General features: G+C 30.6%; 3 protein-coding genes across 3 annotated transcripts; 2 read left to right on the top strand and 1 right to left on the bottom strand.

Moving 5' to 3' along the window:
- Positions 1 to 410: 410 nt before the first annotated feature.
- LOC112599216 (zinc finger protein 862-like) lies at positions 411 to 8,153 on the top strand. The gene is made up of 6 exons (XM_025346033.1): positions 411 to 525; positions 608 to 2,038; positions 2,112 to 2,596; positions 7,470 to 7,596; positions 7,763 to 7,800; positions 8,049 to 8,153. The coding sequence occupies exons 1-6, from the start codon at positions 411 to 413 to the stop codon at positions 8,151 to 8,153; spliced, it is 2,301 nt and encodes a 766-aa protein (XP_025201818.1).
- A 2,670-nt stretch (positions 8,154 to 10,823) lies between these two features.
- On the top strand, positions 10,824 to 13,657 carry LOC112598834 (protein spartin). The gene is made up of 6 exons (XM_025345467.1): positions 10,824 to 11,263; positions 11,333 to 11,463; positions 12,164 to 12,492; positions 12,572 to 13,042; positions 13,109 to 13,361; positions 13,438 to 13,657. The coding sequence occupies exons 1-6, from the start codon at positions 11,147 to 11,149 to the stop codon at positions 13,595 to 13,597; spliced, it is 1,461 nt and encodes a 486-aa protein (XP_025201252.1). The 5' UTR covers positions 10,824 to 11,146; the 3' UTR covers positions 13,598 to 13,657.
- Positions 13,658 to 14,268: 611 nt separating this feature from the next.
- On the bottom strand, positions 14,269 to 15,616 carry LOC112599060 (uncharacterized protein C15orf61 homolog). The gene is made up of 2 exons (XM_025345776.1): positions 15,265 to 15,616; positions 14,269 to 14,440 (listed from the first exon to the last, which is right to left on the bottom strand). The coding sequence occupies exons 1-2, from the start codon at positions 15,563 to 15,565 to the stop codon at positions 14,313 to 14,315; spliced, it is 429 nt and encodes a 142-aa protein (XP_025201561.1). The 5' UTR covers positions 15,566 to 15,616; the 3' UTR covers positions 14,269 to 14,312.
- Between the last annotated feature and the right edge of the window lie 2,507 nt (positions 15,617 to 18,123).

Raw genomic sequence — 18,123 nt, 5'->3', positions numbered from 1 at the left:
GCAATATCTATACGTAATCTTTACGGCGGTTATAATTCCGTAAAGATACGTGATTGTTAGGGCCGTTGACCTACTAATTCGTTTTTACTGTCGGGCAATCGATTTTAAAATAGCACATAATAGGGCCATCGACCCCAGAAGAGAGGAGTCGCGATTAGGGCGGCATTAATATCTATTTGAAGTTATCGCACTCGATAACTTGCGCGAACATATTATATTAATGTTATTTAATTTATTGGGTTACTTAATCCTAATGTTAGACGGTAGACACCACCTCGCAGTTTAAAAATCACGCGTCTCTGTTATAGTCAATATTAACGTAGAAAAAATTACCTAGTTATTATTATTTTGTATTTTGTGATTGTAATAGTTTTGTGGCAAATACGCTTCTTTTGTTTATAAAATTAAAAATGTCAAAACGATCAATCAAAGATTATTTTTCATCTAATAAAAAAACCAAAATTGTAGATTCAACAGATTCTATTAACATAAATCAAGATATTGTAACTAACTCTTCAACTGAAGGTAAAATATATTTTGGATAATCTACATTCTACTTAGAAATATTTAATTTTATTATTTAATGTTTTTATAATTTTTATTTTAGATAACCTACCAGAGAACCCAGTTACATTAACTAGTAGTTCATCGAAACAAGGTAAAGTAAATCGATTGTATAACACTAAATGGGAAGCAGATTATCCTTGGCTTTATTTTGATAATCAGAGATTTGGTGCTTTTTGTAAATTATGTGAAAAACATGTAATCAACGATTCAGCGTTATTTGCTAGCTCAAGAGGAATTTTTGTTAAAACACCATTCCAAAACTATAAAAATGCTTTGGGAAAAGATGGAAAATTAAATAAACATACATATTCTGCGTCACATATTCGTAGTGTAGAACTAGAAAAACTTGCTTTGGTAGCTTTAAAAAACCCTGTATATAATCAAATTTTAAATCAAAATTCTGAAGAATGTAAAATAAACCGCAAACATTTATCATACCTTTTCCGATCTGTTTATTTTTTAGTGAAAGAAGAAATAGCTCATACAACTAAATATGAGCCATTAATTAAGCAATTAATTGTGAAAACCAGCGATTCACTTCAAAATTGGATTAATGCAAATAGTGACCGCTCAACATACACGAGTAAAGCTACAGCTAGTGAGCTATTATGTTGTGCTTCAGAAATATTAGATGCTAAGTTAGACAAAGAAATATACGGGAAAAAATTTTCTTTATTAGCCGATGAAAGTACAAACATAAATAATAAATCTGAATTATCTATATGTGTTCGCTTCGTTAAAAATAATCAACCAGTTGAGAGATTTCTTAATATTGTTGCTTTATCTGATACTAAAGCTCAAACAATCATAGATGCAATAAGCAATGAGTTAACTAAGCATAATTTGTCCTATGATAATATTATAGCTTGTGGTTTTGATGGGGCATCAAACATGTCCGGAAATAAAGGTGGAGTTCGTAGATTTGTATCCGATAAAGCTGGAAGAGAAGTGCCATATATTCACTGTCGAGCTCACGTATTATCACTTGCATTAACTAGTATGCGCAACAAATTTCCTAAAATTAAACGTGTGTTCCATGTATTGAAAGATATTTATAAACTGTTTCATCAATCTCCTAAACGAGAAAAACTGCTTCATAAAATACAAGCGATTTTAAATGATCCAATATTAAAAATACCTGAGGCTATTGAAATTCGGTGGTTAAGTCATTATAAAATAGTTCATGCAATTAAACAGTCATATATTGCTATAACTACTACTTGTGAACACATTCATCAAGATGGCGCAGATTTAGCATCTTTGGCCGGTGGAATTTTACTAAGTCTCCGCGAAGAAAATTTTATAGTACTTTTGTGTGGACTGGATGAAATATTAGGCGCAATCTCTAATTTAAGTTTAACACTGCAAGGTCCTACAATTTGTATTTCAGCTTTGCCAACATTAATTAAAAGTACTACATGTCACTTAAATAAAATTTTAGAAGGTTTAAAACAAGATTCAGTGAATAAAAGTACCATCATTAAAAATGCTACTGATATTTCAAGTAAACTTAATTCACTAAAAAAAAGACGATTATTTCAAAGAAACAATATCTTGCCTTTCACAGTTTTTGGAACAAACAATCAAAGAAATGAACCGTCGATTTAATGACACAGCTTTAACACTTATCGAAGGGTGTGCAATATTCGAAGATTACAAATCATTTTCAAATTCATCAGAAAAAATTATTGAACAGTTATGTGATTGTTTTTCTTTAAATGAAAATGAAAAAGATGGAGTATTATCAGATTATAAGTCTTTTATGTTTGTTGCTTCACAGAAAGTTAAAACAAACGGATATCCAATAACTGACCTTCTTGAAGCAAATATTGGTTATGAACATCTGAAAAAATTATCAGAATCCATTTTATGTATTCCAATAGGAACGCCTACCGTAGAAAGATCATTCAGTGCGATGAATAGAATTATGACAAATCTTCGCAACCGAATGGGACAAGATACTCTTCAATACTGTATGAAAATAAGTATAGAAGGTGATGAAGATCCGTCAATTGAATATGTCGACGAGGTGATAGATTTATATGCAACAAAGAAAACACGCCGCATACGCTTTAAATAGTAATATTAATTATACATTTTTTAAATATTAAATAATTTCAATTGTTTTTATAAGCTCAATTATGTTCAATTATATTAATCAGGTAAATAAAGTAAAATTTGTTAATTTGTATTATATTAATTCCACATCTCATACTGCCCCCCCTGGAAAAAATGTCTGAATTCAACACTGGTTGTATCTCACACCGTATAAAAGCAATTCATACAAAATTGGTTCCCGCCTATATCTCGCACTACATAAAGTGGTAGGGCTGTAAAAACGTCAAAAAACTAATATTTACGTTACCCAGTAAAGCGTTATATGACTACAACTTATGAAATATGCTCAAAGTATACCTCATTTCAACGGAGTGCTTATACTAGAGATATATTTGTATGTTACCAGTTCGTCTTAAACATTTAGAATCTGGGATTATCAGCTTGGATACGTCAAATTCTTCAGAAATGCATTGGGTAGCGTATAAAAAAATTGTAATAAAAGTAGAATATTACGAAAGTTTTGGAAATTTACTACCACCATTATATGTACAAAAATATTTTCACAGATGTGCCATTAATTATAATTATATCAGAGAACAAAAACGTAATACTACAAACTGCGGTCACTTCTGTTTAAAAATTTTATCATGTATACCAGTGGTTTTGAACCAAGGGTACGCATACCCCTTGAGGTACGTGAAAAAAAATTAACTAAAGGCGGAAAATTTTAAACTTATTATTTAAAACTATTCGTTTCAAAAATACTCATTATATATTATTAAAAATAAAAATTTGTGTCACAAATTAAAACTTAACCGTCAACCTATCTAAAAAATATGGAGAATAAAATGTAACATAGAATTTTTCATTATTTTTTTATATAAATATTTTAAAAGTACCTAGTTATGTGAAAAAGTTTAAAAATTATAATGAGGGGTACAATCTAGTAAAATATTAAACTTAGGGGTACGGAACGAAAAAAAAGTTGAGAACCACTGATGTATACGATAACGTTAAGCGGAAACTCGGTGAATTGTTATATAATATTTTTCCATCGTTTGAAGTAAACATATACAGCGCATATTTGTCTTGTGAATTTGCAAGCAAAAAATTCGATTTCAAACATAGAACCTGGTTGTAATACTATGGGTTTTCATATTTTATCGGCCAAAAAGAGGACGTAATCATATACCTACTAATTAGGGTTGATATATCAGAACTATTACCGATATTGAACTCATTGTCCCAACGTCCCGGCAAAAGACTAAAATGCCCCGATTGAAACTATGCATTGCAAAATTTCGCTTTATTACATACAAATATGAATGAATCATCAATTATGATCGTTAATTATAACATGACTTCGCAGAGTTCTACCAATATGTTAAAGGGGAAAAAACTATTGAAAAAAGCAAACTCTTCTGAAAAATATAGTCATCCAAGTACTTTTGCAATAAATTAAAAATATTTTTTTTATGTAACCTTAATAAATAAACAAATAATTTATTTAAAATAAAGAACTCTAATTTTTATTTCAAGATTGAGTATTTCTATACACTCCATCCTAGAGTTTCTAGAACGTTCATGACGATACCCTAACCAAATATAGCAGCCCTAGATATGTGGTAACCAACGAAGTTTGGGGTCTATAGTAGTACCTAAATAGATAATTTTAGGTACAAAAGAGACGATTTTATTATTAAGATATATATTGAGATTTTTTAAATGGGCGGTGGTCGTTTGGGCGAAGGTAATAATTTTGAATAAAAAAATAATAGTCCGTTTGGACGATTATCATTTATACCATTTGGGCGAATGAAATTATTTTTTGAATGTAGATTACTATCTATTACTAATTACTATCTAACTATATAATAATATTATTAATACCTATGCCAATATTTTTAATAATCCTCACCCAAACGATATTTTTAGTTGAATAAACCCTCGCCCAAACGGTATATACTTATTCGCCCTAACAGATTATATTTTGGATCGATTCACCCAAACGGTCTACACTCTACACCCATTCTGCAGGGTCGTGTGAAAATGACTGATTTACATTTTTTGGGGACAACGTCGAAAGACACTTCGATTATAATATTATTTAGATCCTTGAGGATAGAGTTGTGATTATCAATAGCAAGGTTAAAATGATTATTTGAAGAGAAAATGAACTAAATCATCAGCATAAATGAGACATTTGTGACCGGACAGCTAAAGACTGAGTAGAATTAGGCTTAGACAGCTGCCCTGTGGTAGGCCAGTAAAAGGTTTGGTAGAATTGATTTTTGAAGAGAGATCGAATCAACTCTCAACAGTGAAATAATATTATTTGATTGTACGCGATATACTAACAATTACGTGCGTCGACACGTCGTGCCGATGTGCAATGCGTGCAAGAACAAGTGGATCTTCCTTCAACTATCGAACTTAACTGGTACTAATAACCACTTGTTGCTTCAAATCGGATTAATCGTGTTAACCTGTATAAAAAGTTTAACAAATTGTGCGTTTCGAATCGCTTCACTGATGTGGGGCCGACAATAACGTCGACTGTAATTTAATATTGTAACTTGTTACGGTGGCTAAAAAATAGAGGGGTAGAAAAAAGTGAAAAAATTTTGGCGGAAGGCGGGTACGGGTACAGGTAGTCGAACGCTCATTAACCGAATCCTGTGCATCGGAACCCCCGTCAAGATGGCCGGGAGAGGCGAGCACAATGGACCGATTACAGTATGAACACACTTACACACAATTAAAGGAATAGAATGAGAGAGAGTGTGTGTGTAAGCAGGTCCATTGAGTCAGCTATAATTTTCCCATCCGGTGTATACGTCTACTTTCATGGAAAGTAGATATGTAGCCATACGGCCGAGTTGACGTCAACTACCTCGTGTGCCTTCACAATTGATGTTAACGATTTAGTCGTATATATACGTAGCAATGTTACCGTAGTAATGACTAGTTAGAGTTAGTTTTTACCCTGCGCTCTAGCCACGGTATATTGCCACCGGTTTTCTCGTCGTTAGTCATAATAATTGCGGCTAGAGCGCAGTGTTCTTATCAACTCGTCATTAAACCGCACTATTATACCCATTTAGTTCGTAGTGTACGGACTTCGTACTGAGTTGTTTGCGTTCTAAAGAATGGTACTATCAACAGTGGTTCATATGAATTGGAGGACTTAGAGTCTGTTATAAAAAAACTTGATGTCCGACATTTATAAAATTGATAGCAAATACATTAAAGTGTATGATATCCAGTAGCCAAAATATTGATTTTTCAGTCGAAAATAGCATTGCTAAATTGTTGAGTTTTAAAAACGTCGTATACACTACCAGTGCTACTCACGAATTTGAAAATACAGTACTATAAAGTACCCTATCTATTCTATTTATCATATTATAACTATTCAAACGATTATATTTTTGACAGTGTTTTCACAAACCGTTAACAATATTGAATGGTGGATATAATAAAATGTGAACAATTATTAAATAATGATATTGTGCACATTAGCGTCACAAAATTAAATGTAATTAAAATTTGAATCCACTGTACTTTAAAATATATTTTTTTATAACCCCGCTCTATTTCATTTTACCGATTTAATATTGCTATTTGCTATAATCTCTAAATTTTGAATAACTTATTACGAACACATCGGCAACGGTATGAGTAAAATAAATATGCCGATCCTAGCACCGCATCCTCATCCTTATCCTCATCCCTCATCCCACCACCGCCGCCGTCTCCAGGTTAGGTTAGGTTAGGTTGTTTGTTTTCGTTAGGAAATTGCTTCAGTATTTGATAGTATTTTAATCAATATTAATAAATACTCACCATTGGAAGGTGTTTCTTATATACCACTACCCGCATGTTTAGAAAGGAAAAAAGCGACAATCAACGTAAAAAATACAGACAACAAATGTTTTAAATACAGCATCTTGGCCAAACTCATCGACCCCGTAAAAAATTTTCGAATAGGATCTAATTACACTGAAATAGAAAACATCTACGATTTTTCAAATTTAATTTCCCCGTTACGCTAAATGATGTTCGAAAATTTGAAAAAAAAATCCAGAAGTATCAGTTAATATATATGGTATAAAACAAGGGAAGCTTACGTATAAAAATAATATTGACATTAAAAACATTTCTCGCAAAAACCAATTCAAAACAAATTCCCAACAAACTTTAATATTTTCTGTAAAAGTATGTGAAGAAGAATTAGATGACCACCGTGACTTGTTATTATTTGGAGATGGAACGAGAAAACAACATTATTGTCGTATTATAAATTTATCAAAATTAGTCGGTGCTCAACCATCTCAACATGGACACACCATATCAATATGTAAGCGATGTTTTAAAACTTACTTCGGCGTTAACGCTCATCAACGACTTAATGATTATAAGTTATAATGTATAACAAATAATCTTCTGTTGCCTATATTGCCACTTCCACACACTTTTATGAAATTTGAAAACTGGGAACATACTCAAAAACATCCTTTCTCGATATACGCAGATTTAGAATATATACTTGAAAAAAAACAATAAAATGAAAAATACCAATATAACACATCATTACGATCTTATGAGTTATTGTTACTATATAAAACCATTCGATAACAACCCTATGGAACTACTAGAAAAATTCAATATTTCAACAGAACCTGTATTATTTAGAGGTGTCAGGTGATTCAAGTTTGAACAAGGGAGAGGTTAGGTTGGGATGAGGGACGAAGATGAGGATGAGGATGCGGTGCCAGGATCGGCATATTTATTCTACTGGTATGGTGTACCTTTTAAATTATTAATCAAAAATCATTTTGCAGGTTAAGACTAATACTGTTAAAGAATATCTGAAACACAAGCGGCTGGTGAAACAGGACATGGACACGAGTTGTATGATCCTGTGCACGGATAAACTTCAAAAGTTCATCATCCGACGAAAATTGCTATGTAAATACAATAATATTATCGTTATGTTACAATAACAGTGAATATGTAATTACGTAGCATTTGACATAACAACAATAATACGTGTTCATGATTCCCAATCTGACTAAGCCTTTGACAATAAAAAAAAAAAAAATTATAAACAATATAATTACAATTTTATTTTTAGTGTTGACAGTGTTGTCGAATGATTGGAATGCTTATTTCGTAAATAGATATTTTTATGGATTTGTATTAAAATATAAGCTTTAGCATAGGTACGAGAAATTACAGGCCATTCTTTCCTCTATTTTCCATTGCATATTTTAGAAAACGCTACTATTTTAATTTGTTGTTCTAATCTAAATATTCTAAGGTTTTGTAATGTATCAAATATGTTACTGTACCTACGATGCTTTTTCACCATGGTAATTTTTTATAATTAAATATAATATCCATTGTTTTTACCTATTAAGGAAATTGGCAGAAGATCCTCCAACCTAAGGTTAAAACCACAACTACTACAGAACATCCTACTTGACACCTCAAATCCAGATTCTGAACCAGAACTAAATCCATAAACCAACCAAATTAAAAGTACTGTAATTATTGTATATACTGTTGTAATTTATAATTTATAATTAATGTTGTAAAAACACTAGGGTATTAACACAATTAATTTAATAAATAAAAAAAAAAACCTTTGAAAAACTACAATTCCACTTACCTTTTTTTTTTTTTTGGTAAAATTAAATTACCGATATAATAAAATATTTTACGAAAATGTTATGCGATACCACTATTCGTTGTCAAACTTTGTTGATGCCGTAAGCGATCACTTAATTCATCGTTGAATAAATCGCCTGTGACTTCTTCGTATCTGCATTCTGTAGTCGAAACGTTGCAAATTGTCATTAAGTAATAAAAATAATTGTTCAAATTCGTTTAATGTTTCGTGTGATATGTATTTTATTTAAGTTTCCTTTATTTCGTTTTTTATATTTTGAATTTTAAGTGGTAATTTTACTACTTTATTTTTTTGTTTGAATAATATTATTATAATTGTCTTTTAAATTCATAAATGTTTGTGTTTTTATCATAAAATCTTAACCTGATACAATCAGGGAGCACGAGTAATCTGCCACGATTGCCCGATATTGTATAATGAACGATGCTATTTCTATTTTTATTATTGTTCATCCTAAGATGTTTAATTTTGAATTATTATTTATTAACTGTTTCTAAGAATAATTTATTGTCGATTGGCTTAATATTATCGAATAAAGTCGTTTTTTGTCTATAATTAAATGACGACAATACTTTTTCTATCGCGTTGACCGACCTCGTCATTCGATATCACATCACCGGTCGATATATTATTAGGCGACGATGTATACGCGTCAATAATGGACAGTCGAAAAATGCCAGTGGGTAAAGCTTTACCTTCGGCGTTTAATTCGGTCCTTGGTTTAGATCTAATTATTAGTCCGGTGTCCGATCGAGGGGCCCACCCATGTCAATCGCTACCGGTCGCTATGAATATCTCTATGACGGTTTTGACAAGTTGAAGAGCCGGTGGTTGCGCCCGTGACGTTCACGGATGTGAGGAGGTATAAAAAATTATTTTGGGATCAGTCCGTGCGGTCGGTGATTTTCAGTGCCGTTGCCGTTTAGCGTGACGCCGGTGGTAGAAACTTTTGTCGGATCCCACGAAATCGCGGTGCAGCGACTCTTTTACGGGCACGAACGTAAATTAGCTACGAACTCTCCGTTGAAAACAATAAGTTATGATTTATTTCCAGTTCATGTCGGAATAAAAATCGCTAGGTCACATGTCTGTTGCAAAATCCCCGGGACGTTATTTTATTCATCACGTGGCGACCGTATCGTCCGGCGATTGACCAACACAAAATACGCGTCGTGTTCGACGCTTCCGCACAAAGTAACCGCGGACCGTCATTGAATAACTGTTAACCGGTCCTAAATTACAAACCGGGTATAGTCGACATTTTGACGAGATTTCTAGTGCCCAAATACGTTTTTACAATCGACATTTGTAAGATGTATAGACAAATATTAATTTTGCCTGGATACCTATCATAAATTCCAACATGTTTAATGACGATTGTCACCACACGACGAACTTATCGCACATGGCTATACGAGTTGAACATCGTTACGTACAGCCATTGATTATAATTAATGGTACAGCGTTAATTGTATGCCTTATCCCAACGCGTGTTACAAACAATCGCGTCCGATGACGGCGATAATTTTGAGTGAACGCGTCAAACGCATGTCGACGATATTTGCGACGGAGAGGACACAATTTCGAATGTATTTCGAACTCGGTTCAAATTTAATTTCTGTTCTAAATAAAGCGGAATTAGAACTTATCAATAAACCAATGTAACAAATTATTAGCCGTATTTTGTGCGGGATTTACCAAACTCCAATTAATTATTAGTACCTAAACGCCTAAACCATCATTTTTTAATACCTATACAACTATACTATTAAAATTGTGAAGTAAACCTTACAAGTAACTTTTTCGTTTTTAAAAATAATTAATTCAAGATTAAGAAGTAAGAACGACGATGGGAAATAATAATTTAAATTAGTTAACATTATTAAATATTCATTATGAAACCAAAAGACGCAATAGATATGTTTACAAAACAACATTCTACGCGTTCATAATATTAGTACTTATTACCTGACACTTGTAGGTCTTAGATGAATATAATTTTTGTTATGTACAAATATTTTTAATTTAATACTGAACAGTAAACACCTATATGGCTATATACTCCGTTATATTTTAACTCTTTTAGTCATTAGTACGTACCTATATTTATAATTCATTATGATAAATTAATTATCAATTTATTGATTTATATTATTTTTAAAAATGCTGCCCCGCTATCCCACGTGAACAAACTTTTAGTTCCACCACTATATATAAATATTGAATGGATTTATCTTTACATTACTAAGTTTATATGGTTACTAAGTTATATTAGTTATATGTTATTAAACTGTAGAATGTATATCTGTAGTTATAAACTTAAAAATACATATTAATAACTATTATTAATTAGTATATGTTGAGTTTTTAACGATAAAACAACTTTTTTTTTATTACCAACGTGTAAAATTGACATAGATGACGAGTCATACAACAAAAATAATATCATCATTAAATATTCATTGATAGTCATCTCACTACAATCACAACAATGAGTGTTTACTGTGTTCAGTGTTCTACGAATTATGTACACGTTTGGTCGTTATTCGCGTGTTATCACTGATCAGAACATATATTTTAAATTTCGATTTTCAGCGTTTTCCGTCAGAGCGAGGTCAAAGAACGCAGTCTGAATCATTACAAAACATTTCACAATATTTAATTTAGGATAACTTCACTTTCATATTTCACATCATCACAGTTGGAAAACAGTCGTCTTGAATATTATTTATCGCGAATTTACGCTTTTAAATTTTATTTGCATTCGACGCCGATTTTTTTTGAATTTTGCTTTGTGCTTGATCTTACAATCAGATTCTCGGAGATATGGCCGGTCAAAGCGAAACCGCCGAATTGTACGGTCGCGTGAAATCTGCCACGGACAAGTTTTTCAACATTCTACGCGAAGCAAAAAGTCTCGAAACCCAAGGCAAAACAAATTTGGTGAGTCCGTCGTTATTCAAATATTATTGAACTATACCAACTATACTTACTGGTATCGTTCATTTGTAGGCTTTGCTGGAGTACGAACAGTGTCTTAATATCATTGATAATGTCTTCTCAGTTCCACTGACACGTCCAACTGACCTGAGTCTTGAATGGACAGAGGTTGAAAACATACTACAGTACTTGAAAACTGAAAAGTAAGTGTACACTGTTATGTTGTAGTCTGTAGAGCTGATGCAAGGGCAGTGCAACCGCTGTACATGCACAAGGCCCCGTACAAATCTGAGGTCACTAGTAAGCGAAGCTTACTCCAGAAAAACAAATCATTAGAAATTATTAACTGATAAAATATTATACTTTAGAAAAGATTACATTATTATCAATAATATTATGTCTTACAAACTACAGTTGAAATAATAGTTTAGTAATATTCAAGACAATAGTACTAATGTACTGTATTTATGTTAATACTGGTGATTAACATAATAACATATTAATATTAATTTATAAATAAATTATAAAACTTATAATATTATGGTTGATAGTATTTGTTCACCATAAATATTTATGGCTTTATGGGCATTTTCTTTGTATCGATAGTAGAGTGATGAACCAAAGAGTATAAGTAGATTACATCAAATGTTGTCATGCCGATAATATAATTTTGGGATCTAAGTATCTCACTTGTGCTCTTCTAATTTGTCTAAAATATATATTATTGTACACATTTATTTAATTTATTTGAACTAAAAAGTAAAGAATATAATATATTAAAAATAAATTGTATATTATTTTATTTAAATTATTTTGCACGGGGCCTCGCAATTTTTAGCATCAGCCCTGCTGTTATTGTAATTTATATTTTATTGTAAGTCTGTATTAACACGTTTATTTCAGAAAAGAGATTTTAAGCCGTATTGTTGAGTTGCAAAGAGATAGTGGTTCAAATATGGCTATAGAATGTAGACCTTTACAAAGTCCACCATCATATCAAGAAGCTACACGTTCTGACGAAGGACAATCTCATACTTCTGAAACATTAGAACCTCCAGTTTCATATAACCAGTTATCAGCTATGCTCAATGATTTACGTGTTGACATCGAGCAGAGTTCAATGGCAATTCTATTAGTTAGCTGTGACAATTCACAAGTATTTTTCATTGCTGATGATGGTCAAGTAACATCGCCATCAGAGAAATCAAATGTTAAAATTTTTATGCTTGAAGGTAACTAAATAATTAAATTTTATTCAACTTTATAAATATTATAACTTATTTAAGAATATAATAAAACTTTTTTGCTTAGGTACAAATTCAGAAAGCACACAGCGGCATTTCCTTTGTATTGAAGATATTTACTATCCTCTTGTCGCAAATAGTTCACCATGTCTTCGAACAGAATATGGAGCATTTTTATTTCCAGATATTGAAAACAGAAATTCAGCTATTGGTGTGTTAGTTCTTCCAGAAAATTTGGAACTTTTCACAGATGTATTAGAAGATATACTTAAGAAATCATTGAGAAAACAATCTGGAACAGCCCGACAAAAAGGTCACAAAATTTCATCACACATCGTTAAAGGAGCTACTTTTTTATCAAATGGATTAGTGAAGGGTGCTGAAAAAACATCAAATTTCATGAACAACTCTACTCCTGGTTTACTGAACTATATTAACCCTTCTCAAAGCGATACATATGTTTGCTCTCCCATGAAAAAAGGAGTTAAAGTTGCTAAAAATGTGACATCTACTGCTGCAGATGTAACATGCTATGTTGGTATGATATGATATAAAATCAAGTTATTTAATTTTAAATTAATATGAACATGTTCTTTTTATTCAGCTGGAAAAATAGGTACAGCATCATGTGTTGTTGGAAAATTCCTAGCTCCACATGTTCATAAAGGTGGAACTAAGATTTTGACGGGTATTACTAATATGAACCAAAATGAAGCTTCCGAGAAAATGACAAATGTATTTGATATAACAGCAGGTGCTATTGAAGGTTTAAGCATCGTCTATGATGGACTTGAAAAATCTGGAATAATGCTGGGTAAAAGTATTTCAAACAACACAGTGCTTATAGTTAATCATAAGTAAGCTAATTGTTAATGTATTATATATTATTATTACAGTGTTAGAAGCTTTTTAATTTGAAAACATATTTTATAGATTTGGCAATCATGTTAGTGAAGTCACTCAGGACACATTTGAAACAGTTGGCCATGGATTACGATTCACTAGAAGTGTGAAAGAGTTTGGTCCAAAAAATATCATCAAATCTACTGTTAAAGAAACTGGACGTGCCATGATAGTACCAGAAAATGATTAAAATAGTTTTCCTGACTAGTTTACCTAACTTATAAGTATGAAACTTTGTTGTAATTATCATTTTTATAGTAAAAATAGTTTATTTATTACAAAAAAGAATAATTTTATAGTAAATAATTGTAATAGGTGTTTTATTATAATTAAATTTTTTAATGTTGCGTCTTAAACAACAAAGTTTGAGTAAAACTTTGTAATATATTGCTATCAATTAAATTAACATAGGCACTATGAATTATATTATTAATACTTTATAGTTTATACAATGTTATACTGTATTTGAATTGTTAGAAATATTGTTGGTTATTGGTATATATTTTTAAAAAATACATGAAATTTATTTTTATCAAATAAATTTATAATGTTTTTTTCTTTTAATTTAATAGCTTAATATATTTTTTTTTTTTAGTTTCTTTAAATTGTTTATCAGAGAATAAATATTTTATATTATTTGTAATATCATTAAAGGTATGTTTATATGAAAGAATACATTTTAACTTGATATTTTTAAAATTACATTGTAACTTTTAACAACACAGAACTATAATAATCTCATTACAATTAATTTTTTTTTATGATATTTTACATAATTTTATAAACATTAATTATAATATTTTTAATACTTTAGATTAAATAACTCTAAATAATTTATAAATGTACAAAATTCAATTCAGTTTCATCTAAAACATACTACTCCTATATTTAATTTTGAAAATATTTTAATGTGTTGAACCTTTGTCTTCTTTTAAAAGAAAATAAATATAAACATCTCCTTTAGGTGTCTTCACTATTTCTTTATATGAAATCATAAAAACAGCAGATAAACCATACAAAAGCAATGGTATACCTGAAAAAATTACATTATTTAATAATAATAGTGTCCAAAAACCATTACATTAAATATTATAGGTACATAAATCAATATTATGGATTAATTTTCAAATAATAATTTCTAGAATACACACGTTGCACATATTTAATCAAAATTTTGAATTAATTAGTTACGCATAAGTGCATATTAAATTCATGGTTGATTGCTAGAAAAACTTAAGATCACAACTCATCTTTAAATAGTAAAATGTATTAAATAAGCAAATTAAAAAATATATCTGAGGAATTAATATGAATTAAGATATTATTTATTGTAATTTCAGTAAAATAATTTAGTGATTTAAGTCCAATTGATAAACATTATCTTCAAATAATTAATTTAATTTCAATTTTGAATGAAGGTAATTTATTGGATAAAAATGGCAAAACATTAATTTATATAAAACTTACTCATAAGTCATAACCATTAACCAATGAATGTTACCTAATCATTAAGCATAATCCACGATATTGTATTATGCTTATTACGATTTATGATTTATGATGTTTAAATAGAACACAATGAATAATTTCACAAAAGTAATGCTTAAATTGGATAAAAACCTGTTGGACTTCTGATTTATTTTCATATAAATCATAAGTTAAAATTTTTAAAAATAACTTTAACATTGATATTGATATATTACGTAAATATTATGGTGTTAATATTCAAACTGTTAATTAAATTGTCTATTCTCAAGAAATAACGTATTAGATTATTTGCAAATCCTAATCTTAAATCTCAAAAACACCGTATGTTAGGACCTATACCCTTAGTTCTTTAAACTGTCGGTTGCTCACCCAAGTTGATAATTTTTAAAATTCTAAACAATCTGTCGTCTACTCGCAGATCTTGGTACGGCCTTTTGGTGCAATGGTACTTTATGTACGGGAAACAGCCGGAACGTAAAACGTGATAGTTGGAGTCACCAGTTTTCCAATTGAAGTGCGACCAGCCTCGTTGGTCGTCGACAACCGAAGTGTATTTAACAAAAAATGATGTCCACGGTGGTTCGTTAGTTTGTCGCAAATAATTCGTGAGAACGGTCGAGGCAAAGGGGAGCCGGTGCCGACCGAAAATTTTTCGCAAACCATTCGACATTGTCGTTTTGACTTTTGAATAAGCTGAATAGACTATAGATGATAAACTGATAACTGATAATAAGTGTGATAGTGTGATATTCAAATTTGGTTCGTGATATGATACTGTAATGCACGATGTAGATAAATTTAATAAATAATTATTATTATTCTCGATATAATTTAAAATACACGAAGCTATTTTTTAGCGATACATTCATACCACAAATGCATAAAAACTTCATTATTACCTACGTTATGAATTGCTAAATTATAGTTGGAAAGTTTTCTCTGATAAAACATGTTAGAATGTGTAAGAGTTGGGCTTGGGCAAAATTATACTTGCTGTAGATCAACGCAAAACACAACAATAGATCTATTGAGTTTACCGATATCTGTATCTTTTTTAAGGGCATCATACGATTGCTCAGCTTTAGAATGATGCAACTTACTATCAATTTCTATTTTTTTTTCTATCTTCCTCTGTATCAACTGCTACTAATTTATTATAAAAAAATTACACTGTTTGCATGTATCTGAACATTCTGAACGCGGATAGCCGAAACGTAATTTAAAGTCTGTCCGAAAAATATTTCTATAGATATGTTTACTGGCATTTTTATCAGGATATTTATTTTTAAAAGATCGATAAAGCTTACACAAAAATTTAAGTCTAAACTCAAACATTGCAGGTTATCTGTAGCGATACGGCTGTAATGAGACGGTTGACGAGGTAAACTATTTATGTGTTGTCTAATTAAATCTCATACAGGGACATCAATAGCATGAGGTCTATTTAAATGTTTTCCACGGTTATCCCTAGGTGTCATAATACCTAATTTTATTTTATCTTGTAACGTCATAACACGTCTTCTATTGTAATACAAAACGTATTTAAAAGCGTATTTTTGCATACCTGTAAATCATCTATGTAATATTTAAATGAACAAAATCGTCGTGATGTAGCATCTGTTTTTCCTGGTCGTCTTCTCATAGGAGCATTTACTTTTATACACTTATACAAAAAAGCTGATTGTTCATCATACGTTAACTTATAAGATTCATTAAATAATACAAGTTTTCTTGCTAAAGTCATTGTTGCCAAGGACATGAACTCGGGTCACAAACTTGATCCTACAATGTTTAAAAATGTGTATAAAATATTTTTCTACATTATGTTTATTTTACTACATTCATAACATTTTTACTAACCACGGTTGGAGATGTTTTACCTGGTACAAGTTTTTTACTCTGAGATGTATGTCTTTCCCCCTATTTCGAAAAGTTTTGTTTTTTACATTTTTCCAATCTGTCATATTGATTTTCCGTTTTCGTCCACCACTTGGACGGTTAAAATCACTACTAGATAAATTATTTAGACTTGTCATAGTTAAATAGGTAACACAATCGTCATCGTGATATCCACACGTCTCACGTCGCGTTGACTTACTGTGAATAACGTAGTAAACGTTTAACGCACATAGCACGTTTTATTAGTCAACTAATCGCCAGTTTCTAAGTTAAAACACGATGATTGTGTACGATAAAAACATTTTGGGAATTTCTTGATTATTAAAATATGTCGAGATTGCTTCATAGCACGTTATTCCGCAAAAACATGAAAATTGAAAAAATTTACATAGCACGTTATTTCCGCCTACCCTTCAATTATCTACATCGTACGCACATTCGCCTGTCCAATACGATAAGATTATTATTTATTATACGTAAATACGTTACCGCTAGGTTAATAGCTTGCTTGTAAGTAACACTAATTTTAAGATTTTTGCTGTCCTTATATTTAGTTTTCAGATTTTTCTCTTTTTGGCCAACCAATGTAGTGAACGATCCAGTCTTTTTTTTTTTGTGACCACGAATCCTGGAGATCTTGACTTGGAGTCTTTCTTAGTCATTAATTTAGAGAACAGATTTTTGTGTAAATACATATTTTTATAAAACCAAGATATTTAAAATTTGATAAAAAATATTCACAATTGAAATCATTCTTCTTAAAATTACGCTAATTTATAAATATTTTTAAATATATTTTTTCTATTCATCACTCATACTTTTTAAAGCCATATTGTAATGACTATATATTTCCAATGAAACGTTGCATAACGATCTCCACATTCAATCAATTATAATTTATAACTAACAACATTTTTTTCAAAAAACTTTTTCGAATACAAGACTATAAGAATAATAGGGTAATACACAGTGATCAATCTGTTTATTCCCAATTCATGTACAATTTTCCATGTTACTTACTACTTACTAGGTAATAATTTAAAATAATATTTTGACAATATTTCAAGTAGGTACATTTTATAATGGTATTTCGTATGATTGATTACATAAGTACTAAATAATTTAACACACGTAGAATAATAACCTATTTAATGTAGGTACTGCAGACTGCAGAGCGGTACCCACTACCTACTTAAATTCTGGCGGTTTGTGATCAGTGATCACGATGAGCAAATTAACTCCCACTCTCGTACTGTTCAATCATCACATAATATTTGATAGGTATTAGATACTCTTTGCACATTAATACTGATAATAATATAACATATG

The sequence above is a fragment of the Melanaphis sacchari genome, unplaced genomic scaffold, assembly GCF_002803265.2.
Source record: "Melanaphis sacchari strain LSU unplaced genomic scaffold, SCAv2.0 Contig4_pilon_pilon, whole genome shotgun sequence".
NCBI classification, from domain to species: domain Eukaryota; kingdom Metazoa; phylum Arthropoda; class Insecta; order Hemiptera; family Aphididae; genus Melanaphis; species Melanaphis sacchari.
This window is presented reverse-complemented; position numbering and strand designations above follow the sequence as displayed.